General features: G+C 46.2%; 1 protein-coding gene across 2 annotated transcripts in view; it reads left to right on the top strand.

Annotated features, from left to right (window-relative positions):
- NRP2 (neuropilin 2) overlaps positions 1-26181 on the top strand; it is a 233396-nt gene that overhangs the window by 125929 nt on the left and 81286 nt on the right. For both annotated transcript variants that reach the window (XM_083628026.1, XM_083628027.1), the window contains exons 9-12: positions 771-1120; positions 4869-5013; positions 12383-12499; positions 16737-16889. In XM_083628026.1, the coding sequence (XP_083484152.1) occupies positions 771-1120; positions 4869-5013; positions 12383-12499; positions 16737-16889 (765 nt within the window). The remainder of the gene's footprint in view (positions 1-770; positions 1121-4868; positions 5014-12382; positions 12500-16736; positions 16890-26181) is intronic.

The following is a 26181-nucleotide window of genomic DNA, read 5'->3' as shown; positions in this document are numbered from 1 at the left end:
GGAGACTTGTAACGAAAAAGGGGCAGCTCACAGGGAAAGGACCCAGCTTCCCATCTGTCTGTTGGTGATCTGTGATGATTCCTTGTCCGACTTAAAATTTCATTCATTATTTGATGGTGACAGGACTCCTAAACATTCTGACATGAGAAGTTTGCCCAAGCATCTCTTCTTAGTCCAATGCACGTGTTACCTTCATGTATGGATACTTCTGGGCCATGAACCGTAACTCAGATTGTAGACGCGGTGGAGTGTTTTCAGGACTGCTTCTTCCCTACATTAGGGGTTGTGGTTCCAGTGGTATTTTATTGCCACGTTAAAAAAAAGCAAGCGTTATGAGCCAGGCCGTCAGCCGAACTGTTTAATATTACTGTCTCCAGTTGCAGTTTATCTCTTGTTCGAAAGGCCTTAACTGATATTTATTTTTTTAAGAGGGCTGGAGCAGCAGCCAGGATGCTGTTAGTGGATGCGATTTCTTTTTTCCCTCTACTGACTTTGGGAGGTTGGGGGCTGGGAAGGCAAGGCCGGCTAGCAAGCGAGAGCAATTTGGATGAAGATTGTAATAGCAGGAGTGTCCTGAGGATCTGTTGAAGGGCTCCTGCGGGCTGTGATGGCTATTATAAAGCAAAGCATAGCAGGCTTAAGTGTTTTGACATTTTGGTACCTAGCAGTTAGTCGCGGTGGGATGTTTCTCCTCCTGTGCTCACATCACAAACTTGCTTTTTTGCGTGTGTTGCTTCATTCTGCCTCCTTCCCTGTTTCTTTGGACACAGATTCACCCTGCTCCAACATGCTGGGGATGCTCTCTGGGCTGATCCCGGACTCCCAGATCTCAGCCTCCTCTACCAGAGAATATCACTGGGTCCCCAGTGCAGCACGCCTGGTCAGCAGCCGCTCAGGGTGGTTCCCTCGCATCCCTCAAGCGCAGCCCGGGGAGGAGTGGCTGCAGGTCGACCTGGGCGTCCCCAAGAATGTGAAAGGTGTGATTATCCAAGGGGCCCGAGGTGGGGACAGCATCAACGTGGCAGAGGCTCGAGCCTTCGTGAAGAAGTTCAAAGTCAGCTACAGCATGAACGGGAAGGACTGGGAGTTTATACAGGACTCCAAAACAATGCAGCCTAAGGTAGGACCTTTCAGTGGAAATGCCGCAAGGGGTACAAAATGGTTGCATGCCCGTTTCTTAGCTGTTTCGTGCCCTCCTTGTTTTTGTTTCTTGTGGTGTATTGGTTAAGAGTGGTAGTCTCGTAATCTGGTGAACCGGGTTCGCGTCTCTGCTCCTCCACATGCAGCTGCTGGGTGACCTTGGGCTAGTCACACTTCTTTGAAGTCTCTCAGCCCCACTCACCTCACAGAGTGTTTGTTGTGGGGTAGGAAGGGAAAAAGGAGAAGGTTAGCCGCTTTGAGACTCCTTAGGGTAGTGATAAAGCGGGATATCAAGTCCAAACTACTACTACTACTACTACTACTACCCTTCTTCTTCTTCTTCTTCTTCTTCTTCTTCTTCTTCTTCTTCTTCTTCTTCTTCTTGAAGTTTACTGTTGGTTGGACACATCCTAGTGAGAGGATGATGATGATGATGATGATTACTTATACCCCGCCCACTGACTGGCCCTCTCCAGCCACCCTGGGCAGCTCCCAACAGAATACTACTACTAATAATAATAATAATAATAATAAAGCGATAAAACATTAAACATTTAAAAACTTCCCTAAACAGGGCTGCCTTCAGATGTCTTCTAAAAGTCAGATAGTTGTTTATTTCCTTGACATCTGATGGGAGGCCGTTCCACAGGGCGGGCGCCACTATCAAGAAGGCCCTCTGCCTGGTTCCCTGTAGCTTCACTTCTCACAGTGAGGGAACTGTCAGAAGGCCCTCGGATCTGGACCTCAGTGAACGATGGAGATGGAGATACTCCTTCAGGTATACAGGACCGAGGCCGTTTAGGGCTTTAAAGGTCAGCACCAACACTTTGAATTGTGATCGGTAACGTACTGGGAGCCAATGTAGGTCTTTCAGGACCGGTGGTATATGGTCTTGGCGGCCGCCCCCAGTAACCAGTCTAACTGTCACATTCTGGATTAGATGTAGTTTCCAGATCACCTTCAAAGGTAGCCCCACGTAGAGCGCATTGCAGTGGTCCAAGCGGGAGATAACCAGAGCATGCACCACTGGCGAGACAGTCCATGCTTTAGGATGGAAGGCAGCATCGCTTGTCTTCACTGTGAGTGCTTCATGGTGCCATTGCGCAATGGAAAGAAATTTCCACACTTCTTGGAAAGGATTTTTCGTTGAATCTAGTTCTTTGTACACCCCAGACGCAGGTTCATGGTGCAGGTGGTGGGGGGGATGAGGAGGCAATGAGACCTTAGGCTGCAAGCAAGGGATATAATATTTTTCCTTACAGGGAAATGGAAAGATTAAAGTGTAAAATGTGTCAAAATGGCGCATACTGATTGAAGATGTATGCGGAGTATGTTCAGTAAGCTAGGATAGTCCAGTAATTTTACCCATACTTGTAAATCATCCAGATTTACTGTTTCCTCTTTATTACGGGGAACCTTCGAAATCTGAAGTATTCTTGCTTTCCTTGGCTTCATCCGTTTTCCGTGATGATGCTGAGGTAAAGGGAGAAAAGTTACTTCCTTAAAACAAGATTTCTGGTAGCAGATGAGGAGCCTGCAAAGAAACAGGACTGTTAGGTGAGCGCAGAAGGACAAATATTTCTTGGTGAGCAGCCATGTCTTCACGCAAATTTAGACACTTGACCGTATTATCATGCTGTGCTCTTTCTTAGGTACCACCTTGTCCAGTGGGAAAATGTTTTAGGCACCGCATGTGAGGGAATGCTTGAGGATATTGAAGAGACTCTGCTTAATTTCAACCCCTTACCCCCCAGTCCCCTGGAGCAATGTTCTTATCTGTAGAGGATTTGAAATATCTGAACTTTTGCACCGTTGTAATAACCTTAATCCGGAGGACCCGGAGATCCGATTCCTACAGAAACACAAAGCTGTGTTGCTGATGGCTTCTTTCTTGACTTAGTACACATGGCTTCAAAGGGAGACGGAGTGCTCTGGAAGTGTGGTGGGAAAGGCCCATTAAAAACAGAGAGTCCAAAGCCAATCGTATTTACACAAGATGTCAGTAGAGCTATACCAGATTTGAGTCAGTGTATCTGGGATCAGGATCTGGCTAGGAGGACGCATGTTTCGTGCCAAAGCATGCTGTGTGGTTTTGTCAGATGGACTGCATAGTTGGCAACGGCATATGTTTCTCTTGTATAAAACTAAGTTGGCCACAACCTCTGGTAGGGTTGGGGTGAGAGGGAGGAAGGAGGAGGAGGAGAGACACTGCTTAATCCTTATTCAAAGTTACACCGATGTAGTTCGACAGTCTAGGCTGTCTCTCAAATGCATGCCTTCCAGATCAAAGTTATTTTAATATAACCTTTTGGGGTCTTTCACTTTGGGCACAACACTGTGAGGTTCTCTCTCTTTTTTTGTACAGCCATTAACTACAAATGGGACGCAGGTGGTGCTGTGGGTTAAACCACAGAGCCTAGGACTTGCCGATCAGAAGGTCGGCGGTTCAAATCCCCACGACGGGGTGAGCTCCCGTTGCTCGGTCCCTGCTCCTGCCAACCTAGCAGTTCGAAAGCACGTCAAAGTGCAAGTAGATAAATAGGTACCGCTCCGGCAGGAAGGTAAACGGCGTTTCTGTGCGCTGCTCTGGTTTGCCAGAAGCAGCTTAGTCATGCTAGCCACATGACCCGGAAGCTGTACGCTGGCTCCCTCGGCCAATAAAGCGAGATGAGCGCCATGACCCCAGAGTCGGCCACAACTGGACCTAATGGTCAGGGGTCCCTTTACCTTTACTTAACTACAAATATCAGAAAATGATGCTTTGTCTGTTGTGTTTTACACGTGACTCTCTTCTCACAGCTAAGTCACTGGGGTCTCTTTTGTTTCTTACATGGGTCCTTGTACACCTTAAACAGAATCAAGAGTCAAAAAGTGTGCCCAACTCAGTTTGTGCTCCCTTTTCAGCGTGGTTCTGAAAACCCAAGCTGTAGGCCGTCTCTCCACTGGGCATACCTAATGAACTGTAATCAGATTAACATAGCCTGCATAGCACCTTCACAGGTTGATACAGTTCAAGGAAATGTTTGTCGTTCACCTTGTCGCCTGCAACAGCCAGGTTCAGCTTTAAAAATCCCCAGCAAGGAGATGGTACAGCTTTCCTAGGTAGCTTGGCTCCATTGTTCATCCCTTTACCTACAGGTAAAGGAAATGTTCTTGATCATTCTAGCCAACCTCGGTAGAGCTTGCAACCTCTGCTTTTTGACCTCAGAGGCGATAGTAAATAACTATACTGTTTCTTCTTTATAGTCATGATTTAGATGCTTAAAAAAAAATCAAAAATCTGCTCTCATGCCATCTCCTGTCCTCATATCACCCTGACAATGCTCCAAGCCTGGATATGTAAATAACACAAACTCCAGGGCTGTTTGTTTTTGGTCTAAAAATGCCTATGTTTGATGGAGAGCTTTTGTACAATGTTAAAGCTAACAGAGAAGGGGTTTTTGTTGTTTTTTTAAATAAAGCAAATAGAGTTGGAACTGTTAACTGCTTGTTGTTTTTAAAGCATTCTCACATTTTCTCTTCCCAGTGATGGTTTTGTAACCGCATGCGTTCTGCAGGTTGTCTTGATTTATTACAGCAGACATCGCTGTTGCTCAATAAAACGTAAAAGTTCAAATGAGCGGCCGCTGTCCCAGAATGCAGCGGTTCCTTTCAGTGCACCGGCGATTTGTTTTGTGTGGCTAGCGGCCAAGGAGGTTCTTGCTTAACCTTTTGTTTCTCTCTCCAAGATCTTTGAAGGAAACATGCACTATGATACTCCAGAGGTTCGAAGGTTTGATCCTGTTCCTGCACAGTACATCAGGGTTCACCCAGAAAGGTGGTCTCCCGCAGGGATCGGTATGCGATTGGAGGTGCTGGGGTGTGATTGGACCGGTAAGGATCCTTTGAATATACCTATATAATTAACTGACTGCTGTAGCTGTTTTGATCATAAGAACGTATGACTCTGTGGTCCATCTCCTCCCAGAATCCACCACCAGCACAAGCTTTATTGATGATGAGAGACAAATCCATGCAGAAGAAAAGGATTCCTTAGGGAAGGAAACGTAGGGGAAACCATTCCCATGCTGTAAGGCAGGCACCCCCAAACTCAGCCCTCCAGATGTTTTGGGACTACAACTCCCATCATCCCTAGCTAACAGGACCAGTGGATGATGGGAACTGTAGTCCCAACACATCTGGAGGGCCGAGTTTGGGGATGCCTGCTGTAGGGGCTGTGGGGGTCATGTCAAGGATGCTCACCCAAACGAGCACTCCTTTGTGAACGATCTCTGCTCAATTCATAATTAGTAGAACTACTTGCCACACTGTTTTCTGAAGACACGCTAGCCCTTTGTGTCCGTATGGAGGGATGGGCAGAGCTTCACACACACACCAGTCCTGCTCCCAGTGTCCCTGTCAGCTGCAGCTTCAGGCCTGGCGCGATCGGTGCCTGAGGTCTGAATGGAAATTCTTTGGACGTTTGACTGGACGATCCATCCTGCTGTTGGGATCTGCGATTGCAGGGACGTTTCTGATTACGAGGAGAATTTAGCCAAATGCACAAGTTCATCCCCCATCAGACCTTTCTGGTCAATACAGGAAGAGTTGGCACCGGCAGTGATAGGATGTTGGTGTTTGGGTGCTGCTCTCCATGCCTTCTTTGAATATGTGGAAGAATAATACCCAAGCAAAAGTGGGTATTGTTAACCTCCACTGCTACTCTGTGCTCCTCGCCATTATGATTTTTGTGGGTTAATTTTTTTTTGGGGGGGGAGGCAGGAAGATAGGTCAGGATCTGCAGTGTGTCCTTTCCCCTGACAAGAGTTGCCAGCCAGCTAGCCCTGCTTTTCAGGATACCCCAATCATTCTTCCATTTCCGTTTTTATTTTTGAGCTGATACTCAACTTTCCATGGCTTGTTGGCCATGTGGTCCAGACCATGTTGGCAAGCTGGATGGTTTTGGTTTCGCCGCCTTAGACTTCGAAAATATATTTCTTTGTGCTTTTGCATTTCCTTGAAAGTGCCGATTCCTCCTTCCTGTTTCCCTGTGGCCCAACATGGACTCCATTTCTGTTGGCAGTCCCCACCTGAGTTCACTGTTAGGGGCAGATAGCCTGTGAGCTACAGTGCAGTGCCTTCGCACCTGAAAGCTCTTGTTGTTGTTGTTGTTTAGTCATTTAGTCATGTCCGACTCTTCGTGACCCCATGGACCAGAGCACGCCAGGCACTCCTGTCTTCCACTGCCTCCCGCAGTTTGGTCAAACTCATGCTGGTAGCTTCAAGAACACTATCCAACCATCTCGTCCTCTGTTGTCCCCTTCTCCTTGTGCCCTCCATCTTTCCCAACATCAGGCTCTTTTCCAGGGAGTCTTCTCTTCTCATGAGGTGGCCAAAGTATTGGAGCTTCAGCTTCAGGATCTGTCCTTCCAGTGAGCACTCAGGGCTGATTTCCTTCAGAATGGATCGGTTTGATCTTCTTGGAGTCCACTCAAGAGTCTCCTCCAGCACCAGAATTCAAAAGCAAAAGGCGATCAGCCTTCTTTATGGTCCAGCTCTCACTTCCGAAAGTTCTTGAGGTTCAGTTATTTTTCCATCCATTAGATTCTTTAAAAATAAAAGAACTGTTCATCTTTACCTTTTGATATGTGCAGTTATAACCCATGAGAGCTGTCAGCTGAATTTAGCTCTCTAGCTTCCACCGCTTATCTGAAATGACCAAAAATAAGCACAATGTACCAATGACAACAAAATCTTTTTTTGTTGTTGTTGCTGAATGTTAGGGCCGGAAAGTTGTTATTTCTCCTTTATTTTGTTAAGATGCGTCGTAATGTTCAATCTGCTTTCCAGATGTCACTGGTAAAAGAGGCTTGATTTCCATTTAGAAACCACATCTGTAAAAAGCATTTTTGCATGGGCTTCTTCTGCAAGAAGCTCAAAGGGAAGAGTCCATGCCTAGCCTTTCACTCAGTTGCTATTACCCTTTCAATAATTAAGCTGTACAAGATAACATACTGCAAGCATTCATCATCAAATTATAACACACACACAAAAAAATAACGGGAGACTTAAACGCTTTAAACGCAAATTGATAAGCTGCCTGGAGAGGGATTTCAGAAGGTTAACCTCCCTCTTTGTACATCTCACAATCACGTTACTGGGACCAGTCTCCTTGACCATTTTTATCTATTCTGCAGGAAATGTCTGCACCACAACCCTAAAATGGCTTAACATCACAGCATGCCCCTTCTTGCTCAGAAATTTTTGTGGGCATCTCCCACGCTGCCCTGATAGAGAGAGGTGTGGCGCTACCTAGAAACCTACAAACACATTGCCAACACTTTATGAATGAGGGAGGATGGTTTGGGGAAGTTGCCTCACAAACTTCAAAATATGTAAATAAAGCCTTAAGATATAACGAGGACAGGCAGAGTTCCTGGCAGGGCTTGTCATGAGACCGTGAAGAATAGGCAGAATAAAAAAAGAAGAGGAATAAAGCTTGCTTGTTTTAAGATTATTGGATGGAGGACTCTGGTGGAGCAAAGACTTGGGGTGGGGGTGGGGGAAAATGCTGTTCAGCTCCCCCCCTGCACTGGCAAACGATGCTGGCATATGATTGTTGTTGTTGTTTAGCCGTTTAGTCGTGTCTGACTCTTTGTGACCCCATGGACCAGAGCACGCCAGGCACTTCTGTCCTCCACTGCCTCCCACAGTTTGGTCAGACTCATGCTGGTAGCTTCGAGAACACCATCCAACCATCTCGTCCTCTGTTGTCCCCTTCTCCTTGTGCCCTCCATCTTTCCCAACATCAGGGTCTTTTCCAGGGAGTCTTCTCTTCTCATGAGGTGGCCAAAGTATTGGAGCCTCAGCTTCAGGATCTGTCCTTCCAGTGAGCACTCAGGGCTGATTTCCTTCAGAATGGATTGGTTTGATCTTCTTGCAGTCCATGGGACTCTCAAGAGTCTCCTCCAGCACCATAATTCAAAAGCATCAATTCTTCGGCGATCAGCCTTCTTTATGGTCCAGCTCTCACTTCCATACATCACTGCTGGGAAGACCATAGCTTTAACTATACGGACCTTTGTTGGCAAGGTGATGTCTCTACTTTTATGATACAGCCTCCTATTTCAGCTTTGTTCTCACTGGAGTGGTACCCCAGTGTCTGGACTGTACCACTTCAGGCATCAGATTGGGACCAAGTGATCCTCTGTTAAACCTTTGTCTCACCCCCAAACATGGAAAACTAAATGTATAAGCGATATGGGTTTTATGTGGAGCAATTCAGTCAAGTGAGCAACAACCTGAAGTGGTACAGCCAAGCCACAGGTTTACCAACATCGTTAGTACTATGCCCTTGTACAGAGAAGTGGTCATCTGCCTTCTGGTTTAATGAAGCTGCACCCCGAGTTGAGTCACCGAGTGGAGACCTTGTGCTTTGCCTTTCAGTCACCCATACCTACCCCTCACATTATGAGGCCTGTTAACCGACTTAACCAACACCTGCAAAAACCGATTGTGAATTCCAAATATCAGCACTTTAATATCTACTACAACAGTATATGTGCAGCGCAGTGCTAGGTGTTGAGCAGGAATCCCCAAATTCGGCCTTCCTGCTGTTTTGGGACTACGGTGCCCATCATCCCTAGCTAACAGGACCAGAGGTCATGGATGATGGGCATTGTAGTCCCAAAACGGCTGGAGGGCCAAGTTTGGGGGTGCCTGGTGTTGAGGAACATGGCAATACTCGGGCCTCGTTTTTGCCGCCAAAGGCAAGTAGTACTCATTGATTCAGTTACGCAATAAATGACCACTTCAAAGATGTGAACTTGCACAGGCGTTTGTTCCTGAGGACAAGAAGTAATAGCTGAAGTAGCTCCAGTAGAGAACCCCCAGTCCAGGACCTAATTCACTGGCTGGTACTGGGGGGGTGGAATTGAAGCAGTAGGTCAACAGCTGGCTTGTCTCAAGGACCTGCCAACATTTTCCCCCTCTGAAGATTGACGAACATGAGCTCGTGACTGGTCTTTCCTCCTTTGAACTTCCAAACATCTGGTTCCCATTGCTACAGAACTTTGTAACAGGATCCACAGATGCCTTTTGCAAGCACACACACTGCACGGCAGGAGAGAGGCCACCTTTCCCTCACTTTTCATTCTTAGAGCATGTTGCCTGTCCTACTGCTGGAGCAATTTTGCTTTATTCTGCCATGAAACCTGTACAGCTCTATTGACCATGCAATACGCTGGAGCGACTCTAAAATTACAGCAGCAGAGGATGCCAGCACAGTGTGTGGCTTTTCCTGTTCAAAGATCTCTCACACAGTTGTGCTCCTACTGTAAATCAGTGCACAAGGGGGAACGGTTTACTGTATCTGACTCAGCTTTGGACTTTTTGCTTTCCCTGGGAGTTTTCAGTACTCAAATGCTTCAATTCCTTGCATGTAACTTGTTCTCAGATGCCTTTGGAGTTTGATGGCACTGTAAGAGATTTGACCTTGTAATTTTGGCAAGTTTGTAGTTGCACAGTATTCTGCCCAAAGCCAGAGGAGATGGCTGAAGGTTATTTGGAAGGTTATTTAGCGGCAGAAGGTCTAGAATGTCCAAGCTAAAGGAAAGGTGTTTAAAGCAATTTTCTTCAGCTTTCAATTTTATTTAACGATAACCTGAAATTAGTAGTGAAATGTTTGCCAGCTTCTTTCATGCTGACTCCCATGAAAAGTGTTTTATCTGCTGCCGGATTTTGATGCTTCCATTTTTTGAAAAACAAGCAATCCCAGATTTCTTATATTTCATGGTTGTGGGTATATATGTGAAAATATGTAGGCAATATCTGATAATGGCTTCAATGTTCAAGGAACAAAACATCAGTGTATTGTTTATCTCCCCCTGGTTTCCAGTCATAGGACGTATTCACACAACCTTTTGCATATGCTTCGGCAAAGTAGACCTGACACTCATCTCATGTGCTGAGCCGTTGGACATGCCATGAAGCAATGAGATGGGTGCTTTACTAACACCTGTCTGCAATGCACTCTCTCACTTGACCCACATGACAGCATGTGCAAAGGCTCATGTGTACTGGTCCATGTGTATTCTCTTCTCCTTAAAGTCCACCTGCCTCTGACTTACCCATACGCCTCTCTCCCTTTCATCAGTCCCAAAACCAATGCAAAAGCTCAGTTAATTGAGCACACGATAAAAGCCTTGAATGCATTTATGCAAAGCAATGAAACTCTTACCAGGCACATTGATTTTCATAGTCTATTTCTTTCACAGAATTTGTGTTTCCTTAGTTCAGAATTCCTGTTTCCATATCACAACATCTTTGATGTTTGTTTTGGCATTGCATTTGAACAGTCTTGTATCACACCAACTTCCTCTAAGCTTGGGAGCATAATGAGATTCTTCAAAATGCTCTTCCAGCCTAATTCTCTCCTTAAGTGAAGCAGTAAGTGCCTGTAATATAAGTTACTGTTGATCTTCACTTCATTCATTTGTGGCTTAAATTGCCCATGACACCTGCCATTAGGTAGTTTCATGGGGTCTTTTTTAAAAAGTTGCAGTGGGATAAAGTTCACAATTGAAGTGTGAAGCCAGATGCTTTTCGGCAAAGAGTCACAGAAATTCTTTTGCTCCCTTCTGTAGCTGCATCATCCATGGTGTTGAGTGACTTGTTCCTTTACATTGCCATGTTCAGGGTGTTTATGTGGGTGCCGGTCTTTTCCATGTCTCATTTCTGTAAAGAAGGGGAAAGAATGTGTTGCCTTGTGATCTCAATTTTCATGAAGCTGTAGCAAACCTCCTTGCTTTTTAAAACCCAAACCAAAATCAGTAGGAACCTAAGTACAAAGGAGATTGTTGTCCACTGGAGTCCAAACATGAAAGAATTCTTTATTTCCTCTACATCCATAAATCAAGCTTTACAAGGGACTTGAGCCATGTTGACATCTGTGGCATGTGAGAAACTTTTCTTCCCTCACCTTATTACCCTGCACATAAGGAAGCTTTTCTGTTAAGTTTCGTGACTCGAGTGCTGCGAGTCTGAATTCATTATTCTGACGGTTAAAATTTAGTTCTGGTCTATTTCCACGGTGTGCATCCTGTGCTTGGGATCAACACCACTCCTTTTGTTGATATCCTTGCAGAATCCTGGCGTTGACTGCTTTGTTCTGTCTGCATAGAATCATTGCCACCTCAGTTCTTGGCAACTGGTCCTCCATCTACCGTATTTTTCGCTCTATAAGACACACCAGACCACAACACTCACCTAGTTTTTGGAGGAGGAAAACAAGAAAAAAAATATTCTGAATCTCAGAAGCCAGAACAGCAAGAGGGATCGCTGCGCAGTGAAAGCAGCAATCCCTCTTGCTCTTCTGGCTTCTGGGAGAGCTGTGCAGCCTGCATTTGCTCCATAAGACGCACACACATTTCCCCTTACTTTTTAGGAGGGAAAAAGTGGGTCTTATAGAGCAAAAAATACGGTACCTCTTTCTCTTCCCATTGCTTCATACCTCGCATGAGTGCAACAGTTCTTGCCAATATACTATCTCAGGATGCTTGAGATGCAGAGTGCCATAAGGCAGTGTTCCCCAACCTTGGGCCTCCAGCTGTTTTTGGACTACAACTCCCATCATCCCTCGCTAGCAAGACCAGTGGTCAAGGATGATGGGAATTGTAGTCCAAAAACAGCTGGAGGCCCAAGGTTGGGGAACACTGCCATAAGGAAATAAGGTTTCAAGGATTGGGGTGTTGACAGAAGCAGAGAGCAGCTGGTGCTTAGGGGCTTAGCAACTGACTAGTCTTGGGCTTTACCTCCAGGACAGTAAATTAGGGTCCTGAGGCTCGCTGGCTGGCAATTCAATTAAGCAAAACTGATCTTTTCCCAACTCCCTTTGTAAGGTAAGACTTTTCCTCAAAGGTAAACCACATCGACACTTTTACTGGAGAACCCTCTGATTGCATCGTCCACCCACAGGCAGAAAGCGAAGATGAACTTTGCGCTCCATACAACAAAGGTTTTCTGAGGAACAGTTTAGCATAACGATCCGGTGTACGACTGTGTAATTAAGAACTTTACAAATACAGAGGGTTTTTTGTTCTGTAAACAAAAGGCCTCATGACTGGGGTTTGGACACATTCCCTGCTGCATTCTCTCAAGTGAGTGAAACCGCGTGCTATGTTGCTAGCCTGTCTGCTTTCTTCTTTCCGAATCCAGTGAAATGATCACTCTTTGTCCCCTCTCCCCCGCCTTCTTTTAAATGCAGATGTCAAGTCCACTGCGGAGACTCTGAAGCCCACCTTGAGGAGCGAGGAGACCACCACTCAGTTTCCCACAGACGAAGAAGCAACCGACTGTGGTGATGGCTGTTTGGAGAACGCAGGTATTTTCTGGGCCAATATTATTATCCTACGTTGAAAAGGATGCGCAGGGGCCCCAAGATAAAAGCCGCAGACGAAAAAAATGTCTGTTTGGCCAAGAGCCACAACTTGCCCCTTGCGAAGGTTTCAAACATTGTTCTCAGCCTGAGCATTCGTACTCCAAGGGAAGCAGAAAGAATGACCTCAGCAGAAGCGGTTACTTCGCCATTCCTCTTGGGAGCTCTCTGTTGCAGCCTGCAGCAACTTAGATGAAGAAATGGTATTTATAATTAATGCTGGAATTTCACCTTTCGCACCATAAAGTCAGGAGACAACTTTGGGTTTCTTGGGCCCCTTCTTCCTCCCTCCTCCCCACCTCTTCCATCCATTTCCTGTATGGTGAGCACAGATTCTTGGCCTGCTGCCTCGCACCCCTCTCTCACCCATCCCATAATTCCTACACAGCTCAGTTTGGGAGTCTCTTGCTCCCCATCCTCCACTGACCCAGGTCACATTTCCAAGGAAGATACAGTCTTCCTGACAAGAACTATCACCAATATGTCTTGCCACGTCCCCTCTTCTGAGCTTGCCCAGTCCTAGGGCCAGGACACATGCTACTTTTGTCATGCCAGGGCCATGAGGAATGGCACCCGTATAATAATAATAATAATAATAATAAGAAGAAGAAGAAGAAGAAGAAGAAGAAGAAGAAGAGGAAGTTATTTATACCCCGCCCATCTGGCTGAGTTTCCCCAGCCACTCTAGGCGGCTCCCAATCAAGTGTTAAAAACAGTACAGCGTTAAATATTAAAAACTTCCCTGAACAGGGCTGCCTTAAGATGTCTTCTGAATGTCAGGTAGTTGTTTATCTCTTTGACATCTGATGGGAGGGTGTTCCACAGAGCGGGCGTCACTACCGAGAAGGCCCTCTGTCTGGTTCCCCGTAGCCTCACTTCTCGCAATGAGGGAACCGCCAGAAGGCCCTTGGCGCTGAACCTCAGTGTCCGGGCAGAACGATGTTGGTGGAGACGCTCCTTCAGGTCTACTGGGCCGAGGCCGTTTAGGGCTTTAAAGGTCAGCACCAACACTTGAATCGTGCTCGGAAACGTACTGGGAGCCAATGCAGATCTCTCAGAACCGGTGTTATGTGGTCCCGGCAGTATACCATGCACCTGCCCTCACCCATGCCCTGGCAGCAATAAAATTTACCATGTTCCCTGGCTCCTACCCTCTCCTTGGATGGGAGAGAGCAAATTGTTTCATGAACTGTTTCTTCCTCAAGTTGGGTTGGAGTCAGGTTCGAACCTCTTGAGAGCACAGCTAAGCCCTGAGCTTCAGTCTGGCCATTCCAGTTATATTGTTGTCAATAATGAGTTTGCTGCTAAGTGATCCTTGTTGTTTTTCCTCGAGCTTCTTAGCCAGGAAAGCTGAAGATTGCGGGACGATATTACTAGTGACAGTTGAAGCTCTAGAGAAGTCTGATCTTATTTAATGGCAAGGAGTGAGTGACTTCACAAAATGCTGCATTGATTTACTGTATTGTTAAGGGTTGCTTAAAAAAAAATAAAAAAAGATGACTGATGTATTTATGTTCAACCTATATCGACCAGAGCTTATCCAGAGATTGCCTTGAGTAGCTTCTAAGAGAATGCTCCCTTCCAATCTCATTTATCAAATGGTCTGGGAGCATCCACATTATTTGGGTAATTTACATTGACATGTTTCAGCCTAACCTTCTCCTTGGCGTGCTAGTGTTCTACATGCAGGGATTTGTTTATTTGTTTGTCTATTTATGTATCTATTTATTTAGAGCAGAGAGGCAGCAGGTAGATAGATAGATAGATAGATAGATAGATAGATAGATAGATAGATGATGGAGATAGATAGATAGATAAAGTAAAAGGGACCCCTGACCATTAGGTCCAGTTGTGACCGACTCTGGGGTTGCGGCGCTCATCTCACTTTATTGGCCGAGGGAGCCGCCGTACAGCTTCCGGGTCATGTGGCCAGCATGACTAAGCCGCTTCTGGCGAACCAGAGCAGCACACGGAAACACCGTTAACCTTCCCGCTGGAGCGGTACCTATTTATCTACTTGCACTTTGATGTGCTTTCGAACTGCTAGGTTGGCAGGAGCAGGGACCGAGCAATGGGAGCTCACCCCGTTGCGGGGATTCGAACCGCCGACCTTCTGATCGGCAAATCCTAGGCTCTGTGGTTTAACCCACTGCGCCACCCACGTCCCAGATAGATAGATAGTCTTTTACAATAAAGACTCTCAGCGCCTTCTCTCCATCCTGTGCCTTCTCTCCCTTCGTTCCACTCATTCCTTTATTTTATTTTATTTTTTAGCAATAGTAGATACCTTTCCGCCACGCAGCCATTTTATACATTCGATATAGAATTAGGGTTGTGTATGGTGTCCAGCAAAGCAAACTCTTGAGTTGGAAGGATTTCATTTCTTGCACTAGGTAGGCATTGCATCTCATTTTCTGTGTTTGGTGTGGTCCGTGATTTCCAGTGTTGGAGGGCTATTTGCTTTGCTGCAAGCATGGCCTAGTAGAACTCTCTTATTTGTCCTTCCCAAGTAACCTGCAGCTACAACTTGTGTTTCTCACTCAGATTCTCATTGAGAAGGCAGCCATTGTAAGGGGAGGCGTCTCTCTTCACTCCCCCACTGAGATTGGAATGGAAAAGAAGTCCCCATTGGTATAAATGAGGACTTTCCCCTCTAAGGCTCCAAGCCCCATGGAGGGGAAGATCTCCTTCAGTTGCACTGTCTACACAGTGAGAATTGGAGTCCTCTACCCCTGTTATTTATTAAGGAAAAATGCAGCACCTGCTGTCTGCTACATAACAAGTACACATCTGGTTTGGCCTTCAGTTCTATCCTTCATGGAATGGCCAGTTCTGAAGGATGGCTTTCTATCCCGTATCGGATCACTTCTGCAAGTCATCCTGCCATATACACATGCAAACACCTTGCAGAAGTGCCGACGCAGATAAAACAGATGTTCTGCCTAACCAAGGAGCACTGAACCAGCCTGAAATCTGTGGAGGATCAAGTCATTTGCATTTCTCACTAACGTAAGACATACCTGCATAAGTATGGATAGGAACCAGCTTTATCCTTCATATGTTGGGCTTCAGCCAACTCTTTCACGTATTCTGGAGAGGTCAGGATTCTGCCAGTGCTCGGTTTATCCTTACCCATTGCACACTTTAAGCGATCTTCTTTAGTGCGGAACCTGATAATCTTCACTATAAAGGCCCTCAGGCGAATCATTCAGCGATATCAGGAGCTCACAGAGAAGATTGCTAGAGTTCCCTTCTTCTCCTTGCTCCTGAACCCCCAAGTTCTGAAATTGTTCCTAATACTTGGCTTGAGAGCAGTGTTATGTGCCTGTAGGTTTTTTTGTGGCCTCCGTTTTACTGGCCCCCATGTCCTCTCCACCATATCAGTTGTTTAACCTGTTCACCAAGTCCTGCAGATTTGACGCAGACACCTTAATCAGCAATAGTTTGCAAAAGTGCCACTGCATCATCTTGCAAGGTCTCTGAATGCATAGCCCTCTTCACAGTCTGACTAGCTTAGTCCTGCTCTGCGTACTTGATTTGTGGACTAAGAAGACCAGAACGCAGAAACAGAAACAGCAAAGACAGTTCTGAAATCAAATGAGTAGAAAATGACTGAACATTCGCCCCCAAGAAAGGATCCGGTACCGAGGAAGCAAGAAGGATTCTAGAGCTCCAAAAATTGCTACTGTTCAGGTCACCATCTTGGGCTAGAATCTTAGTGTTTTGATCATTATTCAGTAATCAGAAATACTGAGACTTATTGCTGTTCCTTTCTTCTCTCTCTCTCTCTCTCTCTCTCTCTCTCTCTCTCTCTCTCTCTTTACTTCACAATAGAGTGGTGGAGGGCAGCTGGAGAACAGCCTTGACATTTTGAAGGGTATGGTTTTCTGGAGGATAAGAAGAGAATGGAAACATTTGGTGCTTTTTCTTATATTTACTTAGCTGAGGGATGTGGGCATGTACATTTTGATGATTTGGAACAGAAGACTGATTCCCAAAGCTGCTGAAACATGAGACATGTTAAAAGTATCATGAGAGAGAGAGCATGCAAACACACATGGCAGAGACTTCATACTTCCTCAGCTATTTATGGTTTGCCAACTATGTTAGTTATTAAATAGCATTTCTCTGTGACTGGCCTTCCTTTAATCCTGTTTTTATGTTGTTCTGTTCTTGTTACCAGATTTCCAGATCCCTGTGGGATTCAACTGCAACTTTGATCTTCCTGGAGATATTTGCGGTTGGACTCACGACACATCTACAGGATTTACATGGATTTCTCATTCGAGAAACACCTGGACTGGCCATTCAGGACCAGGCATTGGGGCCTATCCGGGTAAGCCAATTCACGTAATCCCAAAAGGAAGAAATGTATGACGCACGAACTATGGAACAAAGTAGTAAGTTCCTGAAATATGACATACCTTTAAAATTCTATGAATAGGGATTCTGAGTTATTATGCGGTTGAAGAGATGCCACACTGCTTTCAGACAGAGATTGTCATTCAGTTTTATATGTTTGGGGGGGGGGAAATGCATAGTACAGCCCTCCCAGGAAATCACATTAGTGAATACTGACACATGGGCAAATTTGCTGCAAGTTAAGTCATTGCATGTCAAAGAGATGACGGTGATATATGTGAGCTGTCCACATACATGGTGCTTTTGTCATCAAGCAGTATTCAATTTAATATAATATGCAGTCTTTCCCGACCTTTCATGTTGAATGGTGGTATTCTCCTAACTAAAGAAAACGAACTATCTGCCTTTTCTGTTGAAATGGCTCTGGAAAAGCTTTGAGCTGGAATATCTCACTCTGAATTTCCCAATATTTAGAGGAGTTTGCAACTCTGGCCCGTACTTTCTAACTCAGGCCACAGGAGTGGCACGGTTATTTAAACTCCTTTGGTATCTTCTCTCCAGCTATAGTTGCTAAATTGGAACCGGGCAGCTTTTCCGCTATGTGATTGTGCATTTATCCCTAAGCCTGGAATTCAACATGGGCCTGTAAGGGGGGTGAGGACTAAACTCCTGAAATTAGCATTAGATGTTATGCTTTTTCTAAGACAGAGGCACGGGGCTCATGGGCAAAAGAACTGAAGTACTGGGTTGTTGTTTGTAGTAAGGCCGTTGCAATATGAGTTCTAGCGCAATGAGGAGAATCCAGGTTTGCCAAGAGGTGCCATTTCTTGCGCTAGACTAGATGCTCCCCTGTTGCGCTAGACTAGACGGATGCTCCCCTCCCAGTGTCCTGTTGTCAGGACACTGACAAACTGGAACGTGTCCAGAGGAGGGCAACCAAAATGGTCAAAGGCCTGGAAACGATGCCTTATGAGGAACGGCTAAGGGAGCTGGGCATGTTTAGCCTGGAGAAGAGGAGGTTAAGGGGTGATATGATAGCCATGTTCAAATATATAAAAGGATGTCACATAGAGGAGGGAGAAAGGTTGTTTTCTGCTGCTCCAGAGAAGCGGACACGGAGCAATGGATCCAAACTACAAGAAAGAAGATTCCACCTAAACATTAGGAAGAACTTCCTGACAGTAAGAGTTGTTCGACAGTGGAATTTGCTGCCAAGGAGTGTGGTGGAGTCTCCTTCTTTGGAGGTCTTTAAGCAGAGGCTTGACAACCATATGTCAGGAGTGCTCTGATGGTGTTTCCTGCTTGGCAGGGGGTTGGACTCGATGGCCCTTGTGGTCTCTTCCAACTCTATGATTCTGTGTTCCGCAAACTTCCAGAATGGGACTGCGAAAGAACAGGAGAGGTTTGCTAGCTTCAAATAAATGCTTGCCTGGACTTGCTTAGTTTCCATAAACATGCATTAAGATTTTACACCACAGATCCAAGGATACTAGGAGTGGGCCTGCTGTTTAGGGAAATCCTTCACACTGCTTAATTTCACACACACACACACACACACACCCGCCAGCTGCCTGCGCACCCTAGTACTGATCATTGTAACATCTGTATGGGATGAGCGTGGGAATTTGATGAACCCAATTCATTCCCCTCAGTTTTCCAGTGGATCTTTCTTGACTAAAAAGGCAGCATTTTTCAAAACCAGACTGATGTGTCTTCTTGATTGCTATTTGTTGGTGGGAGATAACAAGACTGGTTTTTGAAAGGGAGGATAGCAAACGCCTCCTGCTTGGCGGATCAGAAATAAGGGAACGTGTGTTTTGTATATAAAGGAGAGCGCTTCTGATTAATTTGACTTCTGGCTGGTTAGGCTGTTTTGTTTGCAGCAGTGCATTTCAAACTTTCTGTTTTCAAGGAACACTTTTCATGCGACATTTCTGGTGCACAAGTTCTTAAGTATCTGCCAAAGAACCCCAGTGCATTCGAAGAAGGTTTTGACGGTTCTGGGGGACTGGCCTTGGACTGTTGGGCCTCTCATCTTCTCCCCTCGTGAATGTGCCCGAAACCCCCTATTACGTTCTCCTGCAGCGGTGGGAAGATATTTCTCAGGAAAGCTTGTCTGACCTTCTCATCGAGTAACTTCTAACTGGAACACAGCTTGACATGCCACTGAGCACAGAATTCCCTTTCACGGTGGTTGAAGGAAAGATTTGTTTTCTAACTAAATCCCCACTGCTTCTGGGTGATCGACTTTCCAGGTGAATCTGCGATCTGGTTCTGGAGATCTTGGGGGGAGGGCAGAATTGAATGTGTTGAATTGAAATATCAGAGCCTTGGGCAAGGGGGGGAGGGGAGAGAACTCTATACAGACTTCTGTTCCAGTCCTTTCCAACTTAACCTTTTCCCGGAGAGGTTTCTAAGGCTCATGCATGTCAAAATATGTCATACAAAATTATCACCCATCCAATACATTGGTAGAGAAAACTGAATAATTGGGATTTGGGGACAGTTGCCACCTATGTCTTTTCTATGAAAAGATTTATACAAAGAACCAATTTGCGCAACATGGCTTTATGTCCATGTGTGTTTTTATATATGCCGCTATAAAGCTATGGTTTTCCCAGTAATGATGTATGGAAGTGAGAGCTGGACCATAAAGAAGGCTGATCGCCAAATAATAGATGCTTTTGAATTATGGTGTTGGAGGAGACTCTTGAGAGCCCCATGGACTGCAAGAAGATCAAACCTCTCCATTCTTAAGGAAATCAGCCCTGAGTGCTCACTGGAAGGACAGATCCTGAAGCTGAGGCTCCAATACTTTGGCCACCTCATGAGAAGAGAAGACTCCCTGGAAAAGACCCTGATGTTGGGAAAGATGGAGGGCATAAGGAGAAGGGGACAGCAGAGGGCGAGATGGTTGGACAGTGTTCTTGAAGCTACCAGCATGAGTTTGACCAAACTGCGGGAGGCAGTGGAAGACAGGAGTGCCTGGCCTGCTCTGGTCCAGGGGGTCACAAAGAGTTAGACTCGACTGAACGACTAAACAACAACAAAAATGCTTACTGCTCTGTATGCTTCAAAATGTCACATGGAGATGGGTCCCTTACAAACTTCATGAAGGGTGAAACCATATATGCTTGTGGGGGGGGGGTGTGTGTACTGCTTTTAACACTAAATGAAGTGTGTGCAGTGGAAAGGAGTGAAATTTGCTCCCCCCCCCCCAATCCTCCATGCCCTGCTTCTTAAAGACCCCCAACCCAGTAGTTTCAGAGCTCGGCTTGGAGAGGGGTTTTAAGTACCAGAGTGTGGGGAGGTCGGTGTGTGTCCTTTGCACAGTTTATTTGGTGGTAAAAGTATTATTCCACCCCTGCTTCATAGTCCCCCGTCCCCACCCTCTTGATAGCAAAACCGATGAGTATGTGTGTAACAAAACACACGCATTCCTGGCTTGGCCTTGACTCTTGTGCACGTTTTTCTCTGTTGTGGTTGTTGCTGCTGCTGCTGCTAAGCCTCGAAGCCACCGTATCACTTACAGAATAACCTGGTTTAGAGAGAAGCGCAGGATGTCTGGGCATCTAGCAAATATCTCGGGTTGACACAGGGTCACTGTGTCTATGGCTGTGGGGGTAGGGGGTCGGAGAACCATTTTCATATTTCAAGTGTTTATCTCTTCAGCATTTAGAGTACTTTAGAAGATTAATATCTGAGGATGACTGGGGCCTCAGGCAACAGGAGAGAACGCTTACTGCCAACCCCAAGACTTCATAACCCTCCCCAACTCATTCGCTGTAATAATGTTTATTTAATATAATAAGCCTCCTGCCAGTTCGCCAAAATTACTTATTTTTATAACTCAGAGTCAATTTTTCAATCCATTTCCTCTCCCCGGACACTTTTTATAATTAATTATTTTCCCTCTCCCCACCCCTGTAAGCATTTATGTCTGCATATGTTGGGTAAAGAAGCAATTTGCTTTAGATTACTCTGGTACAGATTATTATTATTCTGTATGCTTAGTTAGAAGGTTCTCCTTATGCATCTCAGCCTTTGAGTGATACACCATAACCCTTTCCAGCACATTGCAGTGCATGGGATCTATGCTGGGGGAGACACTAGCCACACTGCTACTCATCCATTCAATTCTATTCCATTTTTATTTTTTAAAACGTCTGCTATATCCAGTGTAAAATTTCCCAGAAGATAGTTTTCTGAAACAACTTCTGAGATTTTTCTTTTTCTCATCACTTCCCACCACCAGGCCAAATCTTTGTGGAATTTTCTCACAATATGGTCTACCATTTTTTGTGGCATTTTTTCTGGAGCAATTTATTGGGCCACTTGCTTTGGGTGGTTGTAGGGCACGGGTTGGCAACCTAAGGCCTGTGTGCTGGATGCAGCCCAATCACTTTCTCCATCCGGCCCGCGGATGGTCTGGGAATCAGTGTGCTTTTTACATGAATAGAAAGTTTGCTGATCCCTGTTTAAGAGTCTCAGAGCGGTATCACAAGAATGGGAATGTATTAGATTTGCATCAGAACAGCCTCCCTCTGGCAAGGGACACGTCATAATGGGTCACGCCAGCACCATCAAATTATGAGTCTTCACACCCCTGATGCATGTTCCTTTTGGTGGACAACCTGCAGACCCAAAGGCTGCGACCCTCAGCCTAATTTCATGTGGGTGGCAAGGAGGGGGAAAGGAGAGGGGGAAATGGCCAGCAGAAAAGGGAAGAGATGGGATCTCCTGCCCACGTCAGGCCCCACTCGCCAGATGCCCTACAACCTTTTTCAGCCGTGGGCCGGTCCACCGTCCCTCAGACCATGTGGTGGGTTGCTAGGTTGTCAGGAGCTGGGACAGAACAACAGGAGCTCACTCTGTTGTGGGAATTCAAACCGCTGACCTTCCAATCAGCAAGCCCAAGAGGTTTAGACCACAGCGCCACCCGGGTCCCTTCATGTTGTAATAACATGATGCTGTGGGCTGCGCACATCATATTTTGCTTGGAGGGTGCAAGGTGCCAAGATGCAAGGGCGTTCGTTTTAAGAAACGGTAGGCAGAAGGCTTTCCTATTTACATTGCAACTATTAGATCATTTTTGCAGATTTTTTATAGAAAGGCAATGTGCCTTTCTGCTCCCTCAGGTTTCTAGTTATAAAAAGAACCTCTTGTACTATGCTAGCTGGAAGAAGAATAGTGATATTGTCTAGTTCACACTCTCACATATTTCAGAGGCTTTTCTGGTCACCCCCTTCCATGCCTATAAAACCAGCATCAGGCCCCAGGCAAGAAAGGATGAAAAAGTTCTTTCTGGTTGGTGAGTTCTTGAAATCTTGTAACCCCCACTTCCCCCTCTCTCCCTACTTCCCTGCTAAGCCATTGGGCAAAGGACAGCAGCTGTTTTCAGTCCATGCCCAGGCCAGATGCTGTGGTTCTGAAGTGTTAAAGGTCCTCTTTCTATTAAGTGCCAAAGGTCCTGCAGTTGCAGGTTAGAGCTCTTCTAAACTCTTCTTTAACTCTGTTAAAAAGTAGAAACATCACCTTACCAACAAAGGTCTGTATAGTAAAAGCTATGGTTTTCCCAGTAGTGATGTATGGAAGTGAGAGCTGGACCATAAAGAAGGCTGATCGCCGAATAATTGATGCTTTTGAATTATGGTGCTGCAGGAGACTCTTGAGAGTCCCATGGACTGCAAGAAGATCAAACCTCTCCATTCTTAAGGAAATCAGCCCTGAGTGCTCACTGGAAGGACAAATCGTGAAGCTGAGGCTCCAATACTTTGGCCACCTCATGAGAAGAGAAGACTCCCTGGAAAAGACCCTGATGTTGGGAAAGATGGAGGGCACAAGGAGAAGGGGACAACAGAGGACGAGATGCTTGGACAGTGTTCTCGAAGCTACTAGCATGAGTCTGACCAAACTGTGGGAGGCAGTGGAAGACAGGAGTGCCTGGCGTGCTCTGGTCCATGGGGTCACGAAGAGTTAGACACGACTAAACGACTAAACAACAACAACAACAACAACAACAAACTCTGTAGGCACATGGTCCGCTTCTAAGAGGCACTCAGACAGCGCTCTGGATTCTTCACAGCCAGCGATACAAAACAAGTTTCTGATTTAAAAGAAATAAAAGGGAGAGTTGGCAGCTCATACCAAATGCAGATGAGGTGTGGAGAGATGGAGAAGGGGAAATTTGTGCCACAATTGTCATTTGACTGGTAAAGTTTACAGAAGGGAGCTTTCAGCCTACCTATGTCCTTTGGTTTCCATTTCATGGCGTACGTGTCCATCTCCAGCTCTCCTTTGACATTGGGGTTGACTCCTCGAGACACACGCTGCTTCCATTCCATTTTTTCCAAGATAGTCTTTCAGGCAGCTTCATGTTTCCTTTTTTAGCCCCCCGTTCCTTGTACCTCCAGCTTCACAGATTATCTCCATGCCATCCTCCTGAAAGCTCCTGTTACAAATTCTGGGACCCCTGTTGGTGAAAAGGGAGCCAGGCAGGTCATTCATACATTTATATCCGCCCCCAACCCACCCCCGTCTCCCTCCCTCCCACCCCCAACACCCTATCAGAGCTCCAGCTGTTATCCAAGGCAATAGAATATGCAACCTTCAGTCCTCACGCCACCAGGAGGGATTGCAAACATTTTCTCCCTACGGATTTTCACATGCTTTCCATAGACAAACAGATTCCACTCTTAGTTGTAATGAAAGAGTGCCTAGTGAAATCAAAGTTGGTCTCTCAAAGTCCACAATTGTCCTTGTGAAGTAGAAGACCTCTATGTGGTATATAAATTCAATAAACAGAAGAAGAAGAAGAAGAAGAAGAAGAAGAAGAAGAAGAAGAAGAAGAAGAAGAAGAAGCAACAGCAGCCAATCAAGGAGGATATTGGGAGTTAAATTGTATAACCATTTAGTGGTTAGGCAGAATTTTGTGGGAAATGGAGTGTGACCTCAAAGAGTGGTACAGTAGTGGTATTATTAGTATCATCATTTGGGGGATTAGTTTCAGTGGTAGAACAGGCTTTGTATGGCCTTGGGTTCAATCCTTGGAATTTGCAAGTAGGGCAGGACAGGAATCCTGGGTTGCTGCTGCCAATCTGTGGCAACAGTACTGAGTTAGATGGATGTGCCAGCTTGCTATGTTGGTGTTGGCATCTGTCTGCCTCGAGAGGCAATGGAGTGCGCCTTCAGGGGTGAAGTCAAACCGCTGCGTTAGCAGCAACCAAGTGACCTCCCTGGGGCACAAGCCTGGGCGGTGTGTATGGAGGTCCTGGGCTTCCCAGATGACAAGACCACCTTCTCAGCCTCACTGACATGGTCCAACTCCAAAGGAAAACAGAGCAATACATTTGGCACCAGCTTGGCTGCAGGAGTTGCCGGAAGGAGGCATACAAGGCGCCATCCAACCATCTTGGGGACTCCACTCTGGATTTGTGGAGGGTTTACTCCTTAGCGGGATGCGGGTGGTGTTGTGGGTTAAACCACAGAGCCTAGGACTTACTCATCAGAAGGTCGGCGGTTCGAATCCCCGCAACGGGGTGAGCTCCCGTTGCTTGGTCCCTGCTCCTGCCAACCTAGCAGTTCGAAAGCACGTCAAAGTATAAGTAGATAAATAGGTACCACTCTGGCGGGAAGGTAAACGGCGTTTCCGTGCGCTGCTCTGGTTCACCAGAAGCGGCTTAGTCATGCTGGCCACATGACCCGGAAGCTGTACCCTGGCTCCCTCGGCCAATAAAGCGAGATGAGTGCCGCAACCCCAGAGTCGGCCACGACTGGACCTGATGGTCAGGGGTCCATTTACCTTTACCTTACCCCTTGGCCTTTTCTTCTCCCAAAGCTATGTAGTAGTAGTAGTAATAGCAACAGCATTATTAGAATTGGCATTTATAGCGTACTTAGAGGGGTTTGTATGCATCATTGCAATATTGTTTATAATAATTTTATAAGGTAGATCTTATCTTCAAGTTGCATTGCACAGCATGGGGTGCAAGGAGTTTGGTAAGGGCGTAGGGAGAGAGTGGCTTTCCTAATGCCATCTAGTTCATGGCTGAATCAATATTTGAGCCAAGGACTTTCTGGCTCCCATTCCTAGCCATTACTGTAAAGTACATTGCAGAGCTGAAGTTCTTCCTCTGCATTAGGTAATTAGATGTTTTACAACCAGGGACGACAGTAAAAAAAAACAACCAGGCACAGAGCTCTCTGTAGCTATATGGGACCCATGGCATTCTTTAGTGTGTCCTGCCCATGTTCTTCCATGCCTTCTGGTTTTGGGAACATATCCTCTTCCAGGTGATCAACACACATGCTATTAATAACTGTCTTATCCCAGCTGGTTTTGCATCTCATCCCAGTCCTTCCCACTTACCCTCGCAGAGGGAGGACAGTTTGCATTTAGTGTGAACATCACACAACAAGGGATGTTAGCCTGGTCTTTCAGGTATTGAAAAAATAATAATAATAATAATAATTTATTATTTGTACCCCGCCCATCTGGCTGGGTTTCCCCAGCCACTCTGGGCGGCTTCCATAGAAAACCAAAAATACACTAAAATATCACAGATTAAAAACTCCCCTGAACAGGGCTGCCTTAAGATGTCTTCTGAATGTCAGGTAGTTATTTATCGCTTTGACATCCGATGGGAGGGCGTTCCACAGGGCAGGCGCCACTACCGAGAAGGCCCTCTGCCTGGTTCCCTGTAGCTTTGCTTCTCGCAATGAGGGAACCGCCAGAAGGCCCTCGGCGCTGGACCTCAGCATCCGGGCAGAACGATGGGGGTGGAGACGCTCCTTCAGGTATACTGGGCCGAGGCCGTTTAGGGCTTTAAAGGTCAACACCAGCACTTTGAATTGTGCTCGGAAACGTACTGGGAGCCAATGTAGGTCTTTCAAGACCGGTGTTATGTGGTCTCGGCGGCCGCCCCCAGTCACCAGTCTAGCTGCCGCATTCTGGATTAGTTGTAGTTTCCGAGTCACCTTCAAAGGTAGCCCCACGTGGAGCGCATTGCAGTAGTCCAAGCGGGAGATAACCAGAGCATGCACCACTCTGGCGAGACAGTCCGCGGGCAGGTAGGGTCTCAGCCTGCGTACCAGGTGGAGTTGGTAGACAGCTGCCCTGGACACAGAATTGACCTGCGCCTCCATGGACAGCTGTGAGTCCAAAATGACTCCCAGGCTGCGCACCTGGTCCTTCAGGGGCACAGTTACCCTATTCAGGACCAGGGAGTCCTCCACACCAGCCCGCCCCCTGTCCCCCAAAAACAAAT

The sequence above is a fragment of the Podarcis filfolensis genome, assembly GCF_964270895.1.
Source record: "Podarcis filfolensis genome assembly, chromosome: 1".
Lineage (NCBI taxonomy): Eukaryota > Metazoa > Chordata > Lepidosauria > Squamata > Lacertidae > Podarcis > Podarcis filfolensis.
This window is presented reverse-complemented; position numbering and strand designations above follow the sequence as displayed.